This window comes from Acanthochromis polyacanthus, chromosome 6 (genome assembly GCF_021347895.1).
Source record: "Acanthochromis polyacanthus isolate Apoly-LR-REF ecotype Palm Island chromosome 6, KAUST_Apoly_ChrSc, whole genome shotgun sequence".
Taxonomy (NCBI): domain Eukaryota; kingdom Metazoa; phylum Chordata; class Actinopteri; family Pomacentridae; genus Acanthochromis; species Acanthochromis polyacanthus.
This window is the reverse complement of record NC_067118.1, coordinates 41,824,042-41,841,467: the sequence shown is the minus strand read 5'-3', so window position 1 is coordinate 41,841,467 and position 17,426 is coordinate 41,824,042. Positions and strand designations below refer to the sequence as shown.

The 17,426-nt window shown below is 38.7% G+C and overlaps 2 protein-coding genes across 3 annotated transcripts in view; both read right to left on the bottom strand.

The window, feature by feature from the left end:
• Positions 1-4,690: 4,690 nt before the first annotated feature.
• rer1 (retention in endoplasmic reticulum sorting receptor 1) lies at positions 4,691-12,939 on the bottom strand. 2 transcript variants are annotated; one of them, XM_022198810.2, is made up of 8 exons: positions 12,793-12,939; positions 11,344-11,425; positions 10,984-11,088; positions 10,319-10,415; positions 9,999-10,077; positions 8,279-8,414; positions 6,497-6,551; positions 4,691-5,200 (listed from the first exon to the last, which is right to left on the bottom strand). In XM_022198810.2, the coding sequence occupies exons 2-8, from the start codon at positions 11,422-11,424 to the stop codon at positions 5,190-5,192; spliced, it is 564 nt and encodes a 187-aa protein (XP_022054502.1). In that variant the 5' UTR covers position 11,425; positions 12,793-12,939; the 3' UTR covers positions 4,691-5,189. The 2 variants fall into 2 exon arrangements, with proteins under 2 accessions (XP_022054502.1, XP_022054501.1); XM_022198809.2 differs by having other exon boundaries at positions 4,691-6,551.
• A 1,843-nt stretch (positions 12,940-14,782) lies between these two features.
• Positions 14,783-17,426, bottom strand: part of tp73 (tumor protein p73) — a 29,843-nt gene continuing 27,199 nt past the window's right edge. Inside the window, exon 14 of the mRNA XM_022198811.2 lies at positions 14,783-16,650. Within this exon, the coding sequence (XP_022054503.2) occupies positions 16,249-16,650 (402 nt within the window). The 3' untranslated portion in view covers positions 14,783-16,248. The remainder of the gene's footprint in view (positions 16,651-17,426) is intronic.

Below are 17,426 nucleotides of genomic sequence, written 5' to 3'. Positions count from 1 at the left end.
TCAATTTCCACTTCTTAGAATGTTTACTGACAATTATCACACCTAAAATAATAAATAATATTCTGTACTTTTAGCAACTAGTTCTCAGCTGTAAACCAGAAACATCACTGTATTCTAATCAGTCTAAATCAAAATGAGTTCTACCCAATACACAGTGAACAACAACAATCTGTGCCCTTGATCTGTGGTAAAATAATCTGAAATGTTCTGTGCAGTAATGTACATTTTAAAATACAATAAAATACAGTAAGTAGCACTCTGTACATTTAGTAGTAAACCTGAAAACAATAATAAACAGTAGTAATATTCCATATTCTTTTAATAGTTCTCAGCTCCTATGAATTCCCAATCTTCTCTGTTCCAATTGTTCCAATTTCCCTCCTGGCCCCCGGTCCTCCTCTCCTCTGTCATGGTGCCGTAATGCTGCGGTCGCTCGGCCAATCACGTCGCTCGCTTGTTCCGAATTCTTCTGTCGAGTTTTTGGCAACCAATGGGAGAGCCCCGATCGTTCCAATTTGGTCACATGACTCGGGATTTCCCTAACACCACCGCGGCAGTTCAAATCGGCCCGCTGACGCTACTTTACCCGTTTAAACTCATTTATTTCTCTCTTTTAAAGGAAATAACCGCGCAGAATCAAAGTTTATGACAGACAACAGTCAGAATGACTTTCCTGCTGTGTGTTTTTAACCCGCTGTGGTGAATTAATGGAGTAAAGATGCAAAAATAATGTTAAAAATCGCAGTGGAGTTCATAAATTAATATTAATTGCAGTTTTATGAATGTGCCAATGTACAATAATATACATAGACACTGTATTGTTTAAACCAGATGGATTAAAGCTGTTAAACACTTGAATTCAGCGTCTGATTACATCTTAATGCACCACTTGACATTAATATTATTGTTAATATTAATACTTATATCCTTTCTGATCAGGATCAGTTCATGTGCAGCTAAAAACCTAATCACTGATCTATTGATCTGTCTTCTTCTGCTTTAATTAAATTGCTGGTGTCAAAAATATGCTGTGCTTTATCATTAGAACTGATTTTATGTGTATTTATTATGAAGCACTTCAAGCAGATATTCTGCTGGGTCCATCAGAACCATCAGAACATCCAGAAATCACTGATGCATCCAGTAGTTGAATTCTTGTTGATACCACTGCATTCCTTCTGGTTGTGTCCCGGTATACAGATCTCCATGAAGCTGCTGGAACCTTCTGGATTAAAACCACCCTGTTGGCCTTTCAGTTCAGATGTTGAAGGCTGAAGACAGATTCTGATTTATGACAGTTTGTTGTTTGGTTCCTCTGTCTGACATGATCATGAATGAAAGAAAACTCTGCATCTTTTTGCAGCTCAGTAAAACACGTTAACACAAAGGTCAGAGGTCAACCTGATCATCAGGATCTATCAGTTGGATCCTGAGGTCTGAAGGCCAGCGTAGAACATGTTAGACAGGTCCCAGTTCTGGTTCCAGCAGGAATAAATTAAAAACACAGCATGAAATAGAAGAAAGAAGAAATAGAATAATAGAAGAAAGAAATGAATGAAATCAGAATCAACTCTGCAGGCCCAGTTTCACACACAAATGACAAATCTGACTCTGGTGAGTCTCAGCTCTGAGTGCAGTAATCAGAGAAATAAACTAAGAACTGCAAATAAAGGAGAAAAGAAAGAAAGTACCACAATATAAACACATAAACAGCAGCATTTACGGTGTCTGTGTAAAGTGGGTTACTGAGAGAGGAGTGGTACATTTAAAGTAGTATTAATAGTACTGGTAGCAGTAGTAGTAAAAGTTAAAAATAAGTATTATAACTGAGGAGAAGGTGAGGACATCAGACTGTATAAATGTAAAAGTTAAATTCCTGACATGGAATAAGAGTTCTAGTAAAAGCTGATGTTCATTGAGAGGCAGATGGAGTCTAGAGGTTCTGGTTCTGGTTCTGCACAGTCTCCTGGAGGGAAACAGTCAGTTAATACAGTAATAAATCAGAGTACATGCACATTGCTGCACGCACAGAGTACATGTACATTGCAGCACACACACAGAGGACATGTGCATTACTGCGCGCACACACACAGAGTACATGTACATTGCAGCACACACACAGAGGACATGTGCATTACTGCGCGCACACACACAGAGTACATGTACATTGCAGCACACACACAGAGGACATGTGCATTACTGCGCGCGCGCACACACACAGAGGACATGTGCATTACTGCACACGCACAGAGGACATGTGCATTGCTGCACACACACACAGAGGACATGCATATTACTGCACACACACAGAGGACATGTGCATTACTGCGCGCACACACACAGAGTACATGTACATTGCAGCACACACACAGAGGACATGTGCATTACTGCGCGCACACACACAGAGTACATGTACATTGCAGCACACACACAGAGGACATGTGCATTACTGTGCGCGCGCACACACACAGAGGACATGTGCATTACTGCACACGCACAGAGGACATGTGCATTGCTGCACACACACACAGAGGACATGCATATTACTGCACACACACAGAGGACATGTGCATGTGCATTACTGCACACACACAGAGTACATGTACATTGCAGCACACACACAGAGGACATGTGCATTACTGCGCGCACACACACAGAGGACATGTGCATTACTGCACACACACAGAGGACATGTGCATTACTGCGCGCACACGCACAGAGGACATGTGCATTGCTGCACACACACACAGAGGACATGCATATTACTGCACACACACAGAGGACATGTGCATTACTGCACACACACAGAGTACATGTACATTGCAGCACAGTACATGTATATCAGTATATACAGAGTACATGTGTGATTTATGTATGATTTTAATTTAGTTTTAACAGTTTGTGCACAAAGCATAACATCATGTACAGTGTAACAGCAGAGTGTTTTGAACGCGGCGCCGCCGCCGCTCGCACGTAACGGTACCGGTACCGTATTGTACGCGCATCGCGAGGTGCATTTCCTTTAAAACGACCGATTCGTGGATTTTATACCGACTTCAAGACATGTTTTGGACAAAATAGTTTACTGGCTTGTGTCGTCTGGATGTCCAAGGTTGGATTATGGCCGTTTTTTGTGGAATATTTTCATCTGTGTGTAATAATGAACCCGGAAATGTCAGTCGCGCTGTGTACCTTAAAGCCGTGTACAGAGAAATGATGGATGGATATTCGCTGTTTGTCGGACAAATGTTTTTATATTATCCGCTGTGGTAATCACATCTGAAAGTGGTTTATACCGGCGGATTCATGAGAATGTAAGCTTTCCATTGGCGTATAATGTTTATATAATCGCATTTGCAGCCTTCGGACATTCTTTAAATTCCTATGCAAATTAGTAAGTGTACCGCGGGCGGTACACTGAAGTTTAACGGGTTAAAAATGCTCGAGTTTGCGCTGCAAACTCCCAGCGCAAACTATATACTCCCAGTCCCGCTTGACTTCTCGCTCAGCTTTTGCCTCCAGCATAAGCCCCGGCCACAAAAAAACGTCACAATGTTTGTAAACAAATAAAGGGTCTATTGTCCCCATCAGACGCCATGGTCTCTCTGACGGGCAGCTTCACTCTTCAGCCCAATGACACGGTCAAGTATAACGCTGTGCGGACGCGTTCATATGATTGGCTGAACAGTACACCCACCCCCACGTGGGGTGAGTTTTTGTGATTGGCTGAAAGGAGGGAGAAATCTGATTGGCTACAGAAACTTCCGTGTTGAAAAAAATGCATTTGTGGATCGAGCTGACGGCAGAGCAGTCTCAAAAAAGATTCACACACAAAAGCAGTTTGTGAATGCAGAAATACATTTGTGAACTTTCTTAATTTATTTGTGGATTGCAGTTTACATTTGTGAATCCCAGTTCACATGTGTGAATTCTTCTGTGTGCATTTGTGAATTATGAGACTGTTCTAACTCCATAGGATTGTGCTAGTTCAGTTTTTGTACGGTTTCATTTGAAAGACTATCTTGAGGCCCCTCCATGTGGTTTAGTGAGGTTTTCTGGAACAGTTCTACAAAGCAACCTGCAGCAGAAGAGACTTTGAGAGTTTTTAGGAAGTTCTGGAGACCAGACTTTAGAGCAGCACAAACATTTGTCAGCAGTTTGAGCAGGAGAAGGTGAGCTTCAGAGTAGAAATGAGAAGGAAACCTTGACCCGTGTAGAGTCTGTAGTTCTTTGGTCTGAAAGCACCAGAAGAGTCGACTCATATAAAGGAGAAAACAGGAGACATTGTTGGTTCTTCTGTCGCTCTGCAGTTTTCTTAGACTGAATATCAAGTTTCTATTTTAAATTATTTACTGTGTGAGCCCAAGAAGACTTCAATAAACTCCCTCCATACCCTGAACACAACACATTTTATTACCATGTTAAATCTTTTTTTTAAAAGGTTTTGGAGTTTTAATCATAGTTTTTTCTCTTTGCTTGTGTAGTTTTGTCATCTGTGTAAAAGGTTCTAAACAAATAAAGTTGAATTGATAAACTGACTAACTCATGATTGTGACAACAGAAGTATTTTTATTGTCATTTAAGGGTTTGTTTCATTTTTAAGGTTGGGGTGAAAATTTTGACAGAAAAAAATTGAAGAAATAAACTACATTTTAAAATTAAAGGAAAAAATATTTAACACAAGACACCGTTGCACTGTTCGAAGGGACACAGCCTCTTTAATAGCATTTGGAGTGAAAAATTACACTTAAGTTATTAAAATCAAGTTTCTGTTTATAACTGTAGCACAAGAAAATAACATGCATTCCATGAAAAACATTTAATTCTTCAGATCTATCAACCAATTAACCAGTTTTGTTTTCATCAATTTCAACTGAAACAGATTTTTAACACTTGGAAACAGTATGGTGGCTGGATGAAAACGGCAACAAAAAAAAAAAACTAAAATAAAAATCATCTCAAAAAAATTATATTTTAAAATATATATGTACACACACAAATCCAGACAACCCTTTGAAACACAAACTTTACAGGAAAATGTTTTGATCCCTTACTACAGTGCTGATCAAAGTTTAGTGATGACAGATTCCCAGCATTCCGATAGAAAACAAAATGAACAGGTTCATAGAAAAGAATGTGTGATCGCCACCCACTTCATCCATTTGTATTAATAAAAGCTCTCTGTTTTCTTATGTTTCCTCTGCAAAAGAAAGAGAACAACAGTTTGCTTGGAATGACTAAATTTACCATGATTTCTTTGTTGTTTTTTTAAAGCAAACACAGATGATAAAGGACTACAACAGCTAGTCTACACAAACCAAACAGACCTCAGCCTCTGATGGTTCAAGAAAAAAAGCTCATTGGAGTAAACTCTGCTCGACGGTCATCTCAAATGTGCCATGTTATGAAGTGGACTTGAATACTGGCTGTGCTCTTTAAAAGACACAGCATGTTTTGACTAATTCTCAAAATAATGGCGCAAAAAAGAAAAAAATCGGAGCTAAATCAACTTCATTGTTAAAAATCTGAGGTGGCCAACAACACAGCATCCCGTTGGTTAAATCCTACAAAGGCGCAACAAGAGAAAGAGCCGATTTTAGGGGAAGCCGCAGACTACAGGTTAAGGAGACTAAATTAGTTGGGATTAATGACACCCTCCTTGAATGATGCATTCAATTATCCAGTGGGTGGCTGAAGATAATCAGGATTCCATTAGTGGCCAGTTCAAAGCAAACAAATCAAAAATTATTCGGGTTGAGCGCAATCATTTAAAGACATTAATTCACAGGTGTTTTTTCTGGCCCGTTAAGAATGCATATTCAAGTAAAATGTGGCCAACTCCTCCAAAGTGTGTCTACCTAGAGCAGAACGGGACACTAAGTCAGAGCAGCAGCACATTTTACGACAAACGATTCAACTTGAAATCAGCTGCGTTTCCCTCACATTTCACCTTCCATCTAACCACATTCTGCTGACTCTCAATATAGAACTTTTTACAAATAAGTAGGAACGAAATATTAATCAAAGGCTGGCAGAATTGGGAGACAGAAATGTATGGAATCACTATTACTGAAAGAAGAAAAAAAAAACACATTTTACTGCAAATTTCTTTGATTGAGGTTCCGTCTTGGTGACTTTATACTTACCCAATCAGGTTAAAAAGGCAAACGGCAGCACTGAGTCTCAACTACCACTGAATAATTGCAGAACCAATCATCATCAAAAAAAAAAATCCTTAATAGACAAAGGCAATATCCCCAGCCTAATGTGATCCGTGCTACTTGTATCCTCATCCAACACCGTGAACCCTGGATCAAAACTTGTTTTGTTTCATGTTATGTTTCCATGTGACTGTCCAGCTTTACAAAAAAAGAAAATAAATCTCTAACCCTCGTCACTCCCCCACTGGCTGTGACCGATAAATCTTACATGAGAAAGATAGGAAGGGTAAGTGGGAGTTTTTAACTAGCAAAAGTTTTCCCTGTGTCTTCCTTGCCTTTGTATGTCCTCTTCCCGTGTGTGAAGGGTAGGTATCTGTACTTGACCATATGCTGGAGAAGAAGAAGAAAAAAAGAGGAGAAACAGCAATTAGTAAAAGGAATTTGCAACAACTTAAAAATGTAATGCAATAGTGTTTAAGGATCATGAGCGATAGTAGCTGGGTTTCCATTACAGTTTTTTGCAAAATAAAAGCGATATTTCTAAAATTTCGACAAAGTATATTTGCGCTTTGAACGTGTTTCCATTGAAGAAGCCCCCGCAAAGTCCCACTGTTAAAAAAAAGACGTGTGCTGAAGAGGATACAGTTTGCCAAAGAGCATATGATCTGGCCTAAAGAGAAACGGAGAAATATTTTGGGGACTGATGAGAGTAAAATTGTTCTCTTTGGGTCCAAGGGCCGCAGAGTGTTTGTCAGGCGACCCCCAAACACAGAATTCAAGTCACAGTACACCCTGAAGACCGTGAAGCATGGTGGTGCAAGCCTCATGATATGGGGCTGTTTCTCTTACTATGGTGTTGGGCCCATTTATCGCATACCAGGAATCATGGATCAGTTCGCTTATATCAAAATACTTGAAGAGGTCATGCTGCCTTATGCTGAAGAGGAAATGCCCTTAAAATGGGTGTTTTAAGCGTGCAACATCTTGGTTCCAGACCAACAAAGTGAAGGTTATGGAGTGGCCAGCCCAATCCCCGGACCTTTAATCCAATCGAAAACTTGCGGGGTGACGTCAAAAACGCCGTTTCTGAGGCAAAACCAAGAAATGCAGAGGAACTGTGGAAGGTTTTGGAGTCATCCTGGGCAGGAATACCAGCTGGCAGATGCCAGAAGTTGGTTGATTCCATGCCTCACAGATGTGAAGAAGTTCTCAAAAACTGTGGCTATACAACAAAATATTAGTTTATTTATTCACAGGAATGCCAAATAAAACTGGTTTTTTAAGTTTGAAATGAACAGTGCAGATACTGCTATTTTTTTTTGAACGAGCAAAAATATTTGTTCCTGTAATTTTCTGCAAATGATTTAAAATATTGAGAAATTTCTCACCATGTTTTAATGTAAAATGTAAAGTGCATTGTTCTCAGTTAATAAAATAAAAAACTTTGAATTTTTTCAAGCAAGATTTTGAGCTCTACTCACATTTTGAAGAACACTGCTATTATTTTGAACACAACTGTATGTAGTGGAATCTCATGTTATAGTGACAGAGGGGTAAATTTAGTATAGCAATGCGCGATAATGATCGAGGGAAATGTGCAATATAATCATGTGTAAATGTTAATTAATTACTGATCGGTAGCTTGCCTTGGTCCCCCAGCTTTTGTCTGTTCTGTGCGCTACATGTTATCGCTTGCTGCTTGTTTTTCTTTTTTTGCATGTCTTTGTTCAGTTATAGCCTTATATTATTTGTAGTTTCTTTATTTTTGATCTGCCAATGGGACTTGAGATGGAAATGAGCCATACAGTTACAATCTCTCGTATTTAGGTGGAAATGTACATTAATACAAAGTGTCCCATACAGGAACACTTTGTGGCTGTTAGCATGTTCAGATTTGGTAAAAGTTTTGTCTGATTAGAAAAGCATCTCTGTCAGACTTCTGTCTTGTTTTTCCGTGTGTTTCTGCAGCTCATGATGAATCAAAGAGATCTTGACAGTCGCACTCGCGATACATTTTCTCCTTAACCTGGGATACGCTTTTTACATGGACTGTACTATTTGCATTACACTACTGCTGTTAGCAGTGCAAGCGTGTATCTTTTAACATATATTTTTACCTTAATCTGCCGCTTCATGGTGATGCAAAAGAGCATGATGAAGTACATTACAAGTATGGGCCAGAACACTGGCACGTTGAAGGCTTCAAAAAATGTGCAAATCATGGCGATGACGATGCCTTTTGTCGCCGAGTGCCTGACAAGAAAAGGAATACGACCTCAGTTAAAACGGCTTAGCTACATTTGTGACAGTGAGAAGGCAGAATTCATCAACATTCTCAACTCTAATATGCAGTATTGTGCAATTCAACAACACGATGACATTTCAAAACTTAGATTCACAGTCACAAAGAACAATCTTTAATCAACAACAATAACAAGGGTTCTGCTGTACGGCCCCTCTAGAAATACATTCCAACCACTGAGAATTACAAGTGAAGATATCGACTAAATTGTTTGTAAGTTATGAATTATGTTTTGCAGCTAGAGTTAAAGGAATAGTCAAAATTCTAATTATAGACATCCTCAGTGCAGCCTTGAGTCAAAACTCCAGTTTCAGAAGTACAATTGAATTTCCAGTAGCAATACTTCAAAGATGATATATTTTAAAGGAAAAAATTAAAGATGTCTACTAAATGATAAAATGGTGAAATGACACATGATGCTGTTTCAAAGTCTCACCTTATTCTAGATATCTTAAACTGGTATTTATTGAATTAACAGTTATTTAAATTGTAAATTCAGATATCTAAAATGTTCTGATTTGAAAACTATTAAAATTTAAAAGGCTTGGAACATACAGAGGGAGAAATAGAAAGCATCTACACACATCAACACATTAGACAAACAAAAAGAGACATTTTATCTGGTAATTTCTTAGTGTAATTCTGAAGGTTTATCAGTCATTCAGTTCACAGGAAGGAAACAGGTTTAGGTCTTCATCAGTAATGGATCCAAAGTGGGCAGAATGCTTATGAGAAACTCCCTGCCGAGTATCATGATCATCTGTATGCATACCTACCTGGGAGTATTGATGCAGTTGTAAAGTAACCGTAAATACTACTTTAATTTTTTTGTTTACAGCCTATGTCTATACACTAAAGGATATGTAATTTTGGGATCAATGTGGAGACAAACAGTTCTGGCTTCCCATGATGCATTACTGTGTTCTAATGAAATCCATTTTCATACATTTGATTAACTCAGCAGATCTCCACACAGCTACTGACCACAGGAACAGCTCGGTGCTGTTATAGTTAACAATCTGCTCATTTATGTTTTCAAGTTTCAATAAACAAAAAGACTTTGAAAGCACAGAGATAAAAGAAAGAGGAACCAAAGATTATCTTTTTATACATCAGGATAGTCAAAAACACTCTCCTGTTCCATTTTAGTACAAGAGGACACAGAATTTGCATAAATATGTGACAGACAAGGCCTTATTTAAATGATATAAACAGTGAACCTCAGAACTCTAGCACTGATGATATCTTAGGAGCATCATGAATATGACTTTTATGTAACTGCTTAAAGATAGTTGTCTATTGCTATGAAAGGTTGTCAAGCCATGCTTACAAAAGTGTCACTAAAATTTGTGATTTTTTTTTAGAAATTTGTTTCTTTGGAGGACCCAACATCTTTAGTTTACACTGAAATGCTACTTCCTTTTCCAAATGAGCTCTGCATAGCTGGAGCCACAAAGGTCCTTCCATAGAATAGAATTTGCAATTACTCTGTGGAAGAAGGTGACAGACGGCAAGACCACGAGCTAGACTCTCACCAGAATTTGAATTCAGGCAACCTCCTGATGAAAGGGCGGAACTCCTCGTTCTGCTTGGTTGGCAGGGATGGGCCCTCATCTGCAGGGGAGGGAGGTTACAGAGTGACGCAGTGGCTTTCACATTATGTAACAACTTAAAGCAAAAACTGATTGGCGTCACATGAATGAAGATCACAATTTGCACCTGTGTTGTGTATAAGAAAACACTTTTAGCAACCTGATGGAACTGACATACAATTTAACTGTAACTATTTAAACCCAAGTACACAACATGGCCACATTACAAAAAAAAATAGTTTGATGTAATTCCATAGACTTGCCTTCATCAAGCAGTGAGGGATCCACTTTTGGCGATAGAAAAGCAATGAACAGGTTGAGATGGTAGATTCCCAAAGCATATGTTACTATATACCAACCCTGAAAGGCAGCAAAGAAAAATCATCACATTAAAAAGGTTTCTGGACAGTCAATTAACATGACAGTGCCTCCTTGTTAGTAAAAAGCACATATAGCAATGAGCAAAAACATGTTTCTAGAATCAGCCCGGGGATTAGATACATTTGAGAACACATATGACACAAACGACAGAAGAGTCGCATATGAACCGAGTTATCTGACCACCTCAAGCAAGGAGCATCACCCCCTTCAAAACAACAACAACAACAAAGGTGTACAGTCAGTGTTCTCTTGGAGTGTCCCCCACAAGGCATTCTTTCACCTTGGATGAAAATCAGCAAAATCCATAAACATTGAACCAGAACAATACAATCCAGCACAAAAGCATAAACTACCAATAAGTGAAGCTGACAAACATCTCAAAGTCTGTTTTTTAAAAAAGTAGACACTTACAATTTCACAACAGTTCTATTTATTACAGGACAAATGGATTATTTTAGCTATTTAAAACTAATGTTACTCATATTTACTGACTTCCTACATCAAATGATATCATAAATCTGAAAAATAAACAGCAATAAACAGTTACCTGTAGAATGTACACTCTGATCATGTAGACAGCAGTAAGTAGAACAGTGGCTGCCCATCGCACTGCATAGAACGGTGTTGACTTGTCTAGCCATGACTGATAGACCTGTTAGAAAAAAACACATAAAACAAACACAACAATCAGTCACAGAAAATATAACAAGCGAGACACAATCTTAGACAAACATTGCAGAGATTCTGAAGCACACCGAGTCTGTTTTACTTTCAATTCGTGCTTATGCTTCGCCTGTGTGTTTAACATTACTTCCACTAGGGTGAAAACAAAACGGCATTAAGAAATTAGTTGTAATCCCAAATTACATGAATGATATGTGTGTGAACCGTGTAATAACCACATTACCTGTCCGATCCCTGTGAAAAAGGCAGCAACTACGGATGGTTTCCCATGGATTGACTCCCCAACACTGTCCCCTTCTGACATTCTGCCGGTTAAGATAAGACAAAACAAAAAACTTTGATTAGTCATGCTGATACGCTACTTGGTTAATCAAACTGAAACGCATAAAGTCTGCGTACCCCACTAATATAATAGTAGGTGTGTTCTCAGTTAGAAATGATCCGTTTGCTTTTCAATAAAACTACTGAAAAATTAGTCCACCCAGCATGACTTCGTAAGAAAGAAATGCACTGTTGTAGCAGTTACAAATGAAAGCTAGCTTTGGTCTGTGTATGTACTCTTTCAGCTGTGGTGATGCTAATCCAGATTGTTTGGAAATATCTGTATCCATCAGCTACACAAATTATATCAGTATAGTTAGATAACTGCAAAAGGGTATAAGGCCTAGCTGACAGAATATAGCAGTGCTTTTCCTCAACATTAACAAATCTGATTGCTATTTTTGTGATTTAAATCCAACCATAGGTCCCACATGAGTCCATTTTTACTCAGAAGTCAGAAATTCAAAGACTATGAGGAGGATCATGAACCTTCTCGACATCGTTAGCCGGGTGCCAAGCTAAACCCACTGTAGCTTAAGGTCATGTTTTAGATGGCCGATTACCAACCGTGTCGGGCTGCTACAGAGATTACTGGACGTTTAATGATTCATTTTGTACGTGATGTTAGCTTAAAGGGGCACCGGCGCGTATACTTGTTCGTGGTGGTGGCTAGCCTAGCATTAGCTACATAACTAGCTAACAGTCTTAGGCATTCAGGAAGGCATCTATAACGTCACACTTTTAAAAATAGGTTCACTGAAAAACTACGACATGTTTACAATCCAAATAAAAAATTCGATAACTGTCACTGGCGAGTAGTCAGTGATTTTATTTTAAATTCATAGCGTTAGCTTCCAAATTAGCCATAGAAATAGCTAACTAGCTATCCAAATGTACACTGCCCTTTGGCCCAAATTGCTGCTTGTATGGGTCATGTAGTTTCAGCAAAGCGTCAGTTAACTCCTACTAGCGCTCACATGAATTTGTGTAACTACATTTCCCATAATTCTACTTTATCCTACATTAACCCCTGGCAAAATAAATTGTAGTTCAGTATCCTGCGTCTTCGAGTTGCTACTATTGTCTATGGGTGCACATTTGAACTACAAATACTATCAACGACTCTGATGAGCTGACAACTCACTTCCGGTGGAACGGTTCTACGTTGCCAACTACTCCACAGCTAGCAAGCTAGCACAGTAAGAAATTTAACTATTCTCCAGTAACCATGTCCGTATTCACTGTATAAGGCACTCCTTTGCTGGATTGTTCCGTAAATTGATACCCTGTCTGCGTCTCTTGGCTGTGTTTGCGATTACGGTGAAAATAATCAATGACAGCCGTGTCTTACCTGATGCCGCCGCTGTGTCACTACCCGGTTCTACCTAGCTAGCTAAACTAGCCACCTCTCGTGAAAACTGGTGTGTACACGTCAGTACTTCCGTGAGGATTCGAACACGCAGCAGGCATGTTAGTCGAGCCCCGAACATTTCTTTAATGCAGTCTATCTGCAGCACTGAGGCATTACAACAGTTCAGTCCAGCTCATGCACTGCCTCACTCAGATAATAGATCCAAAAACATCCCAATACACGTTAAATTAAACATTGCTTCATGAGTCATTTCAGAATTGGACGACATTTCACCTCCCACCCATCAAATTTAAAATAGTCCATGTACAAAATACTAAAACATGTAGTTGTTGTGTAAATTTGCTTGTCCTGAGACCTTGAGACCAAATCTAAAAAACTAGGAGAAAAGAATGTTTGAAAATGTTTTTAAAATACAAATAGGTCTAGAGTTCCCCCTAAAATGCCATTTTCTCTTGTCCCAATCCCATTGATGACCAAATAGTTCAAATTAAATTTAAATCTCCTTTATTAGAGTCCGAGCACCGAAGGACCCTATTGAAACCCTAGGGTTTCTTTTTCTTGTTCTTCACTCTTTTTCCGTCTTTTCAAACTCCACTTTGGCAGCCTAAACATACCCCAAAACATATCAAACTTTGTATTCACATCAGGACTGGCGAAAAACTTGATATTTTATGGGAGTTGCGCACATGTGTGGCAAAATGGCTCCATAGCGCCCCCTGTAAAATTGAAAAAGTGGTCATTAGGTCAACTGCCATAGTCATAGCGCCGCCTGCTGGATGGAAGGAAATGCTCTAAAACTTGCCTGTACATGCTCCGATCTGCCTGAAACTTTACATGTGTAATCAGAGTCCAGTCCTGATGGCATCCATAGGCCAATATACACTCTCGGTTGCAGCGCCACCTGGTGGTTGGACAGGAAATGCTCAATTACTCGTCTGCACAAGGTCCAATCTGCGTCAAACTTTACGTGTGCGATTAGAGTCCGGTCCTGATGAATTCAATACACCAATATACAGTTACAGTGATTGCGCCATCTGGTGGATGGAAGGGAATGCTCTATAACTTGCGTGTACATGCTCCAATCTGCCTCAAACTTTGCATGTGTGATCAGAGTCCAACCCTCATCACTTCAATAGAAATACACTCTTGGTTGCAGCGCCACCTGGTGGACATGCGTGGATTTGCCGACCAGTAAGGATGCGAGGACCCGTCCAACGCTGCTTGCAGCTTAAATTTTGTTTTGTTTTTTTTCATTGATGTCTCTTATAATTGTGGGAATTTTTTTAATCAATGTGTTATTCTAAATTACCATGCATGCAACATGTGTCCCACAACATAATCTGTTGAGGATGTTTTTGTCTTTTTGTGTCTCGTTTTTGTCATTTTGTGTTTTGTTTTTGTTGTTTTGTGTCTCGTTTGTCATTTACAACATCAGTTTTCCTAAAGAATGGGTACAGCAAATCTATGTCCTCTCTTCTATTTTTCATATTTTCATCACATTGTCAGCCTTAGCTGAATGTCTCACTCTACCTCATATTATCAGGATCAGACTAATTCCTTTGACTGTTTTCCATCAGTCAGTTTGTCCTCTTGGTCAGCAGTAACAGGTAGCTGAATATCTAGCTTCTACTGCTGAGAAAAGGCTAACATTAGTATGAATTAGCAACCCTGTTACTGTGATTAGAGTCGGGTTAGCAAAATACACATAAAACATGGAATAAAAATGCTACCACTGATGTGTAAGCTGAGCCAATCAAGCCTGTGATAGTTTATTATTAATGAATATGTAACAGAAAACTCTAAAAGAGAAGGTTTATTTTTCAGAAATTTTGAAGCCCAAATGTCCTCCAGTTCTGGAATGACCCTTGACCTTTGATAATTCATTTAAATGTGAATTCAAATGCAACTCAGACCACCAAACCGAAAACCATTTCTCTACTTTGATGAAGACAGACACAAGCAAAGCGAGTACTTTAATCCATTTAATCCATGATTTTAACAAAAACACTGAACTTAACAACCTTATGGACTAATTAACATACCACTGGTGAACAGCAATACATAGGTACACATCTTAATCATTTTTACAAAACCAATAACAAAAAAATCTTACAGAATATTAAAACACAATTTCTATTTACACTGTGATAATGTATAATACTGATAATCCTAAATGGTTTCACTATTAAAGCATTAAAGTGCTCTTTCTCTATGACTGGTTGGGGGGTAAGAGGGTCTTAGAAAACAGGTCAAATTTTACTCATGGTACAAAGTCAAGTACTTACTACAAACAAGCCTGACAAGGAATTGCGCCATGATTTTTCATGTTGGATGGCAATCTAGACGTAAAAATGGAATGTTGCTATTCAATATCTACAAACAGGTGCTGTGAAGATTTTGTACACAGTCAGCTATGAGGACCCTGCCCTGCAAGGTTTTTCAAAATACACAGAGGACAAAAATACTACTGTCTTGTCTCGTGTTTGGATAAACAGGGATCATTTTTAATGAACTATTTACAAATCTAATCAAATCTCTGCTTTGGAGATATAATACTGTTTCTGACATTTAGTTTTTCAACTGTTTTTGTAGTTTGTTACTTTACAAACACCGTTACTTCTTATGACATGAAAAGTAGAAGCAATTCCTAATTTTTGAAACTTCTTGTTGTTGTTCACACTATTAATGCCAAAGCACATGAAACAATTCTTTACAATGAAATGATAAAGGCATACTGAACTAAAGGTCATCACAACTATCATAGCCATTATAAACTACACACGACTGTGTTCCCAAACCTACCGAGTTTGATTCACTATTCATACATTTTGTTAAAGCAGATGACACATCATTTTGATTCTAATTGCTAATTTTGAACCACATCTATTTCAAAACATTTAAAAGATACAGTATTTACATTTGTACAAGTTTAAGAAAACTGAAATAAAAATAAATAAGTCAGCTGAGAACTCTTCTTTTAAGTATCCAAACACAAAGCTGAAGCCTGCAAGCTGCTGGTGATGATACGTCGGTGTTTACATTATTCTGTAGATGAATGCTGTAGAAGAATAATGTGTCATGTATTATTGCACAGTGCACACAAACAACATTGCTCTACACCTATCAGAGTCCCAAAAAGTATGCTCCAGACCACAGGTGTTAAGCATTGCCATGACAACGCTACTGTCACAGTCCTATTTTTTTGTCATCTCCTGTTCAATCTGGCTCAAGCACAAAATACAGACCGCACAGGAAAATGTATCAACACACCGAAAATGACCGCTATTCAGAATGGAAGTCGATTCTCTGCAAAAGCACTGACTGACATACAACATTACCACCTAAAAGCACATTTAAAGACCCTGTCCACGTGGTTTTACTCTGCAATAGGCTGATGCTGACATTAATATGAGGACAGCAGTTCCAGGATCCGTTTCAGTGAACATCACTTTCCATGAATTCCTCCTTGATGGAGTGCTTGCTACGTGACACTTTGCAGTCAGGCATGTCGAAACCAAAGTCAGACCACTCATCGGCAGCTGTCGCCATCCCTGACGCCCCGACGACGCCGGACCTGTTGGGGATAGTGATAGTGTGGCGGACACGAAAGTGCACGGCCTCCATGACGCGCTGGCGTTGCAGTTCTCCGCCTGCGGCTCCGATGGCTGCCATGGCAGAGGCAGCCATGTTGCTGCTGGAGCGGAGGAGCTGCTGGCCGTGGTAGTCGTGGTGATGAGCAGAGGCGGGCAGCTGGAGCGGAGCGCCTTGTTTCAGGTCCTGCAGACCTCGCCAGATGACGAGGCGGGATTGTTCCGGTATCTTTAGTGCACCTAAATCCTGGTGAAGGCACAGAGACGTTACAGGAGGGTAGAAATGTAACAGAAAAATAACACAATGAGCGTACATCCTGATGAGTAGATACAAAAACTCTGAAAGGTACCTTTAATAAGACTGAATAAATAAGAGTTTCTATAAAATGTTCTCTAGTTTGACCATAATCTTTTAAAAAATATTGACCAGTGACCAGTAAAATCACAGCTTAATAACCTATAACTAACCACAAATCCAAAGGTTTTCCTTCGTTTTCATGCAAAAGTGTACAATCTGAAAATGTTCACCTTTAAAGAATTATCTTTTAAAAAACATCATGAACAACCTGAAATTACTTAAGAAAAATCAATTTCAACAACATTCAGCCTGTTTATCATTTCCACATCATAACTTCCAGATCAGTGTCTACAAAGAAACAAAACTTTTAATCACAGCTATCTGTATATTATTTTACTTTATGAAACAACAAAAACAAGGCAAAATATTAGAAAAATGAGAAACAAAACGACAAAAAATGAGACACATGACACAAAACAAGACTAAAAATGACAAAAGCAAGAAACAAAACAACAAAAAATGGACAAACAACACAAGCAAGATAAAAAAAACACAAAGCGACAAAATAAGAAACAAAGCGACGAATAAATCAAAACACAAAATGAGACAATAAACACAAGCGAGACAAAAAGGAAACACAAAAAGACCAAAACATGAGATAAACGACAAAAATCAGACAAAAAAAATGACAAAATATTATAAAAACGAGACACAAAATAGCAAAA

Bases quoted from the DNA above. Each gene is read 5' to 3' on its own strand.
- rer1 (XM_022198809.2), bottom strand. From the start codon at position 11,424: ATGTCAGAAGGGGACAGTGTTGGGGAGTCAATCCATGGGAAACCATCC. The intron at 8,415-9,998 runs GTGAGAGTCTAG...TTTTCTTGTCAG, and splicing joins TTGCCTGAATTCAAATTCTG to GCACTCGGCGACAAAAGGCA. The intron at 6,552-8,278 runs GTAAAAATATAT...CTTCTTCTCCAG, and splicing joins CCATGAAGCGGCAGATTAAG to CATATGGTCAAGTACAGATA.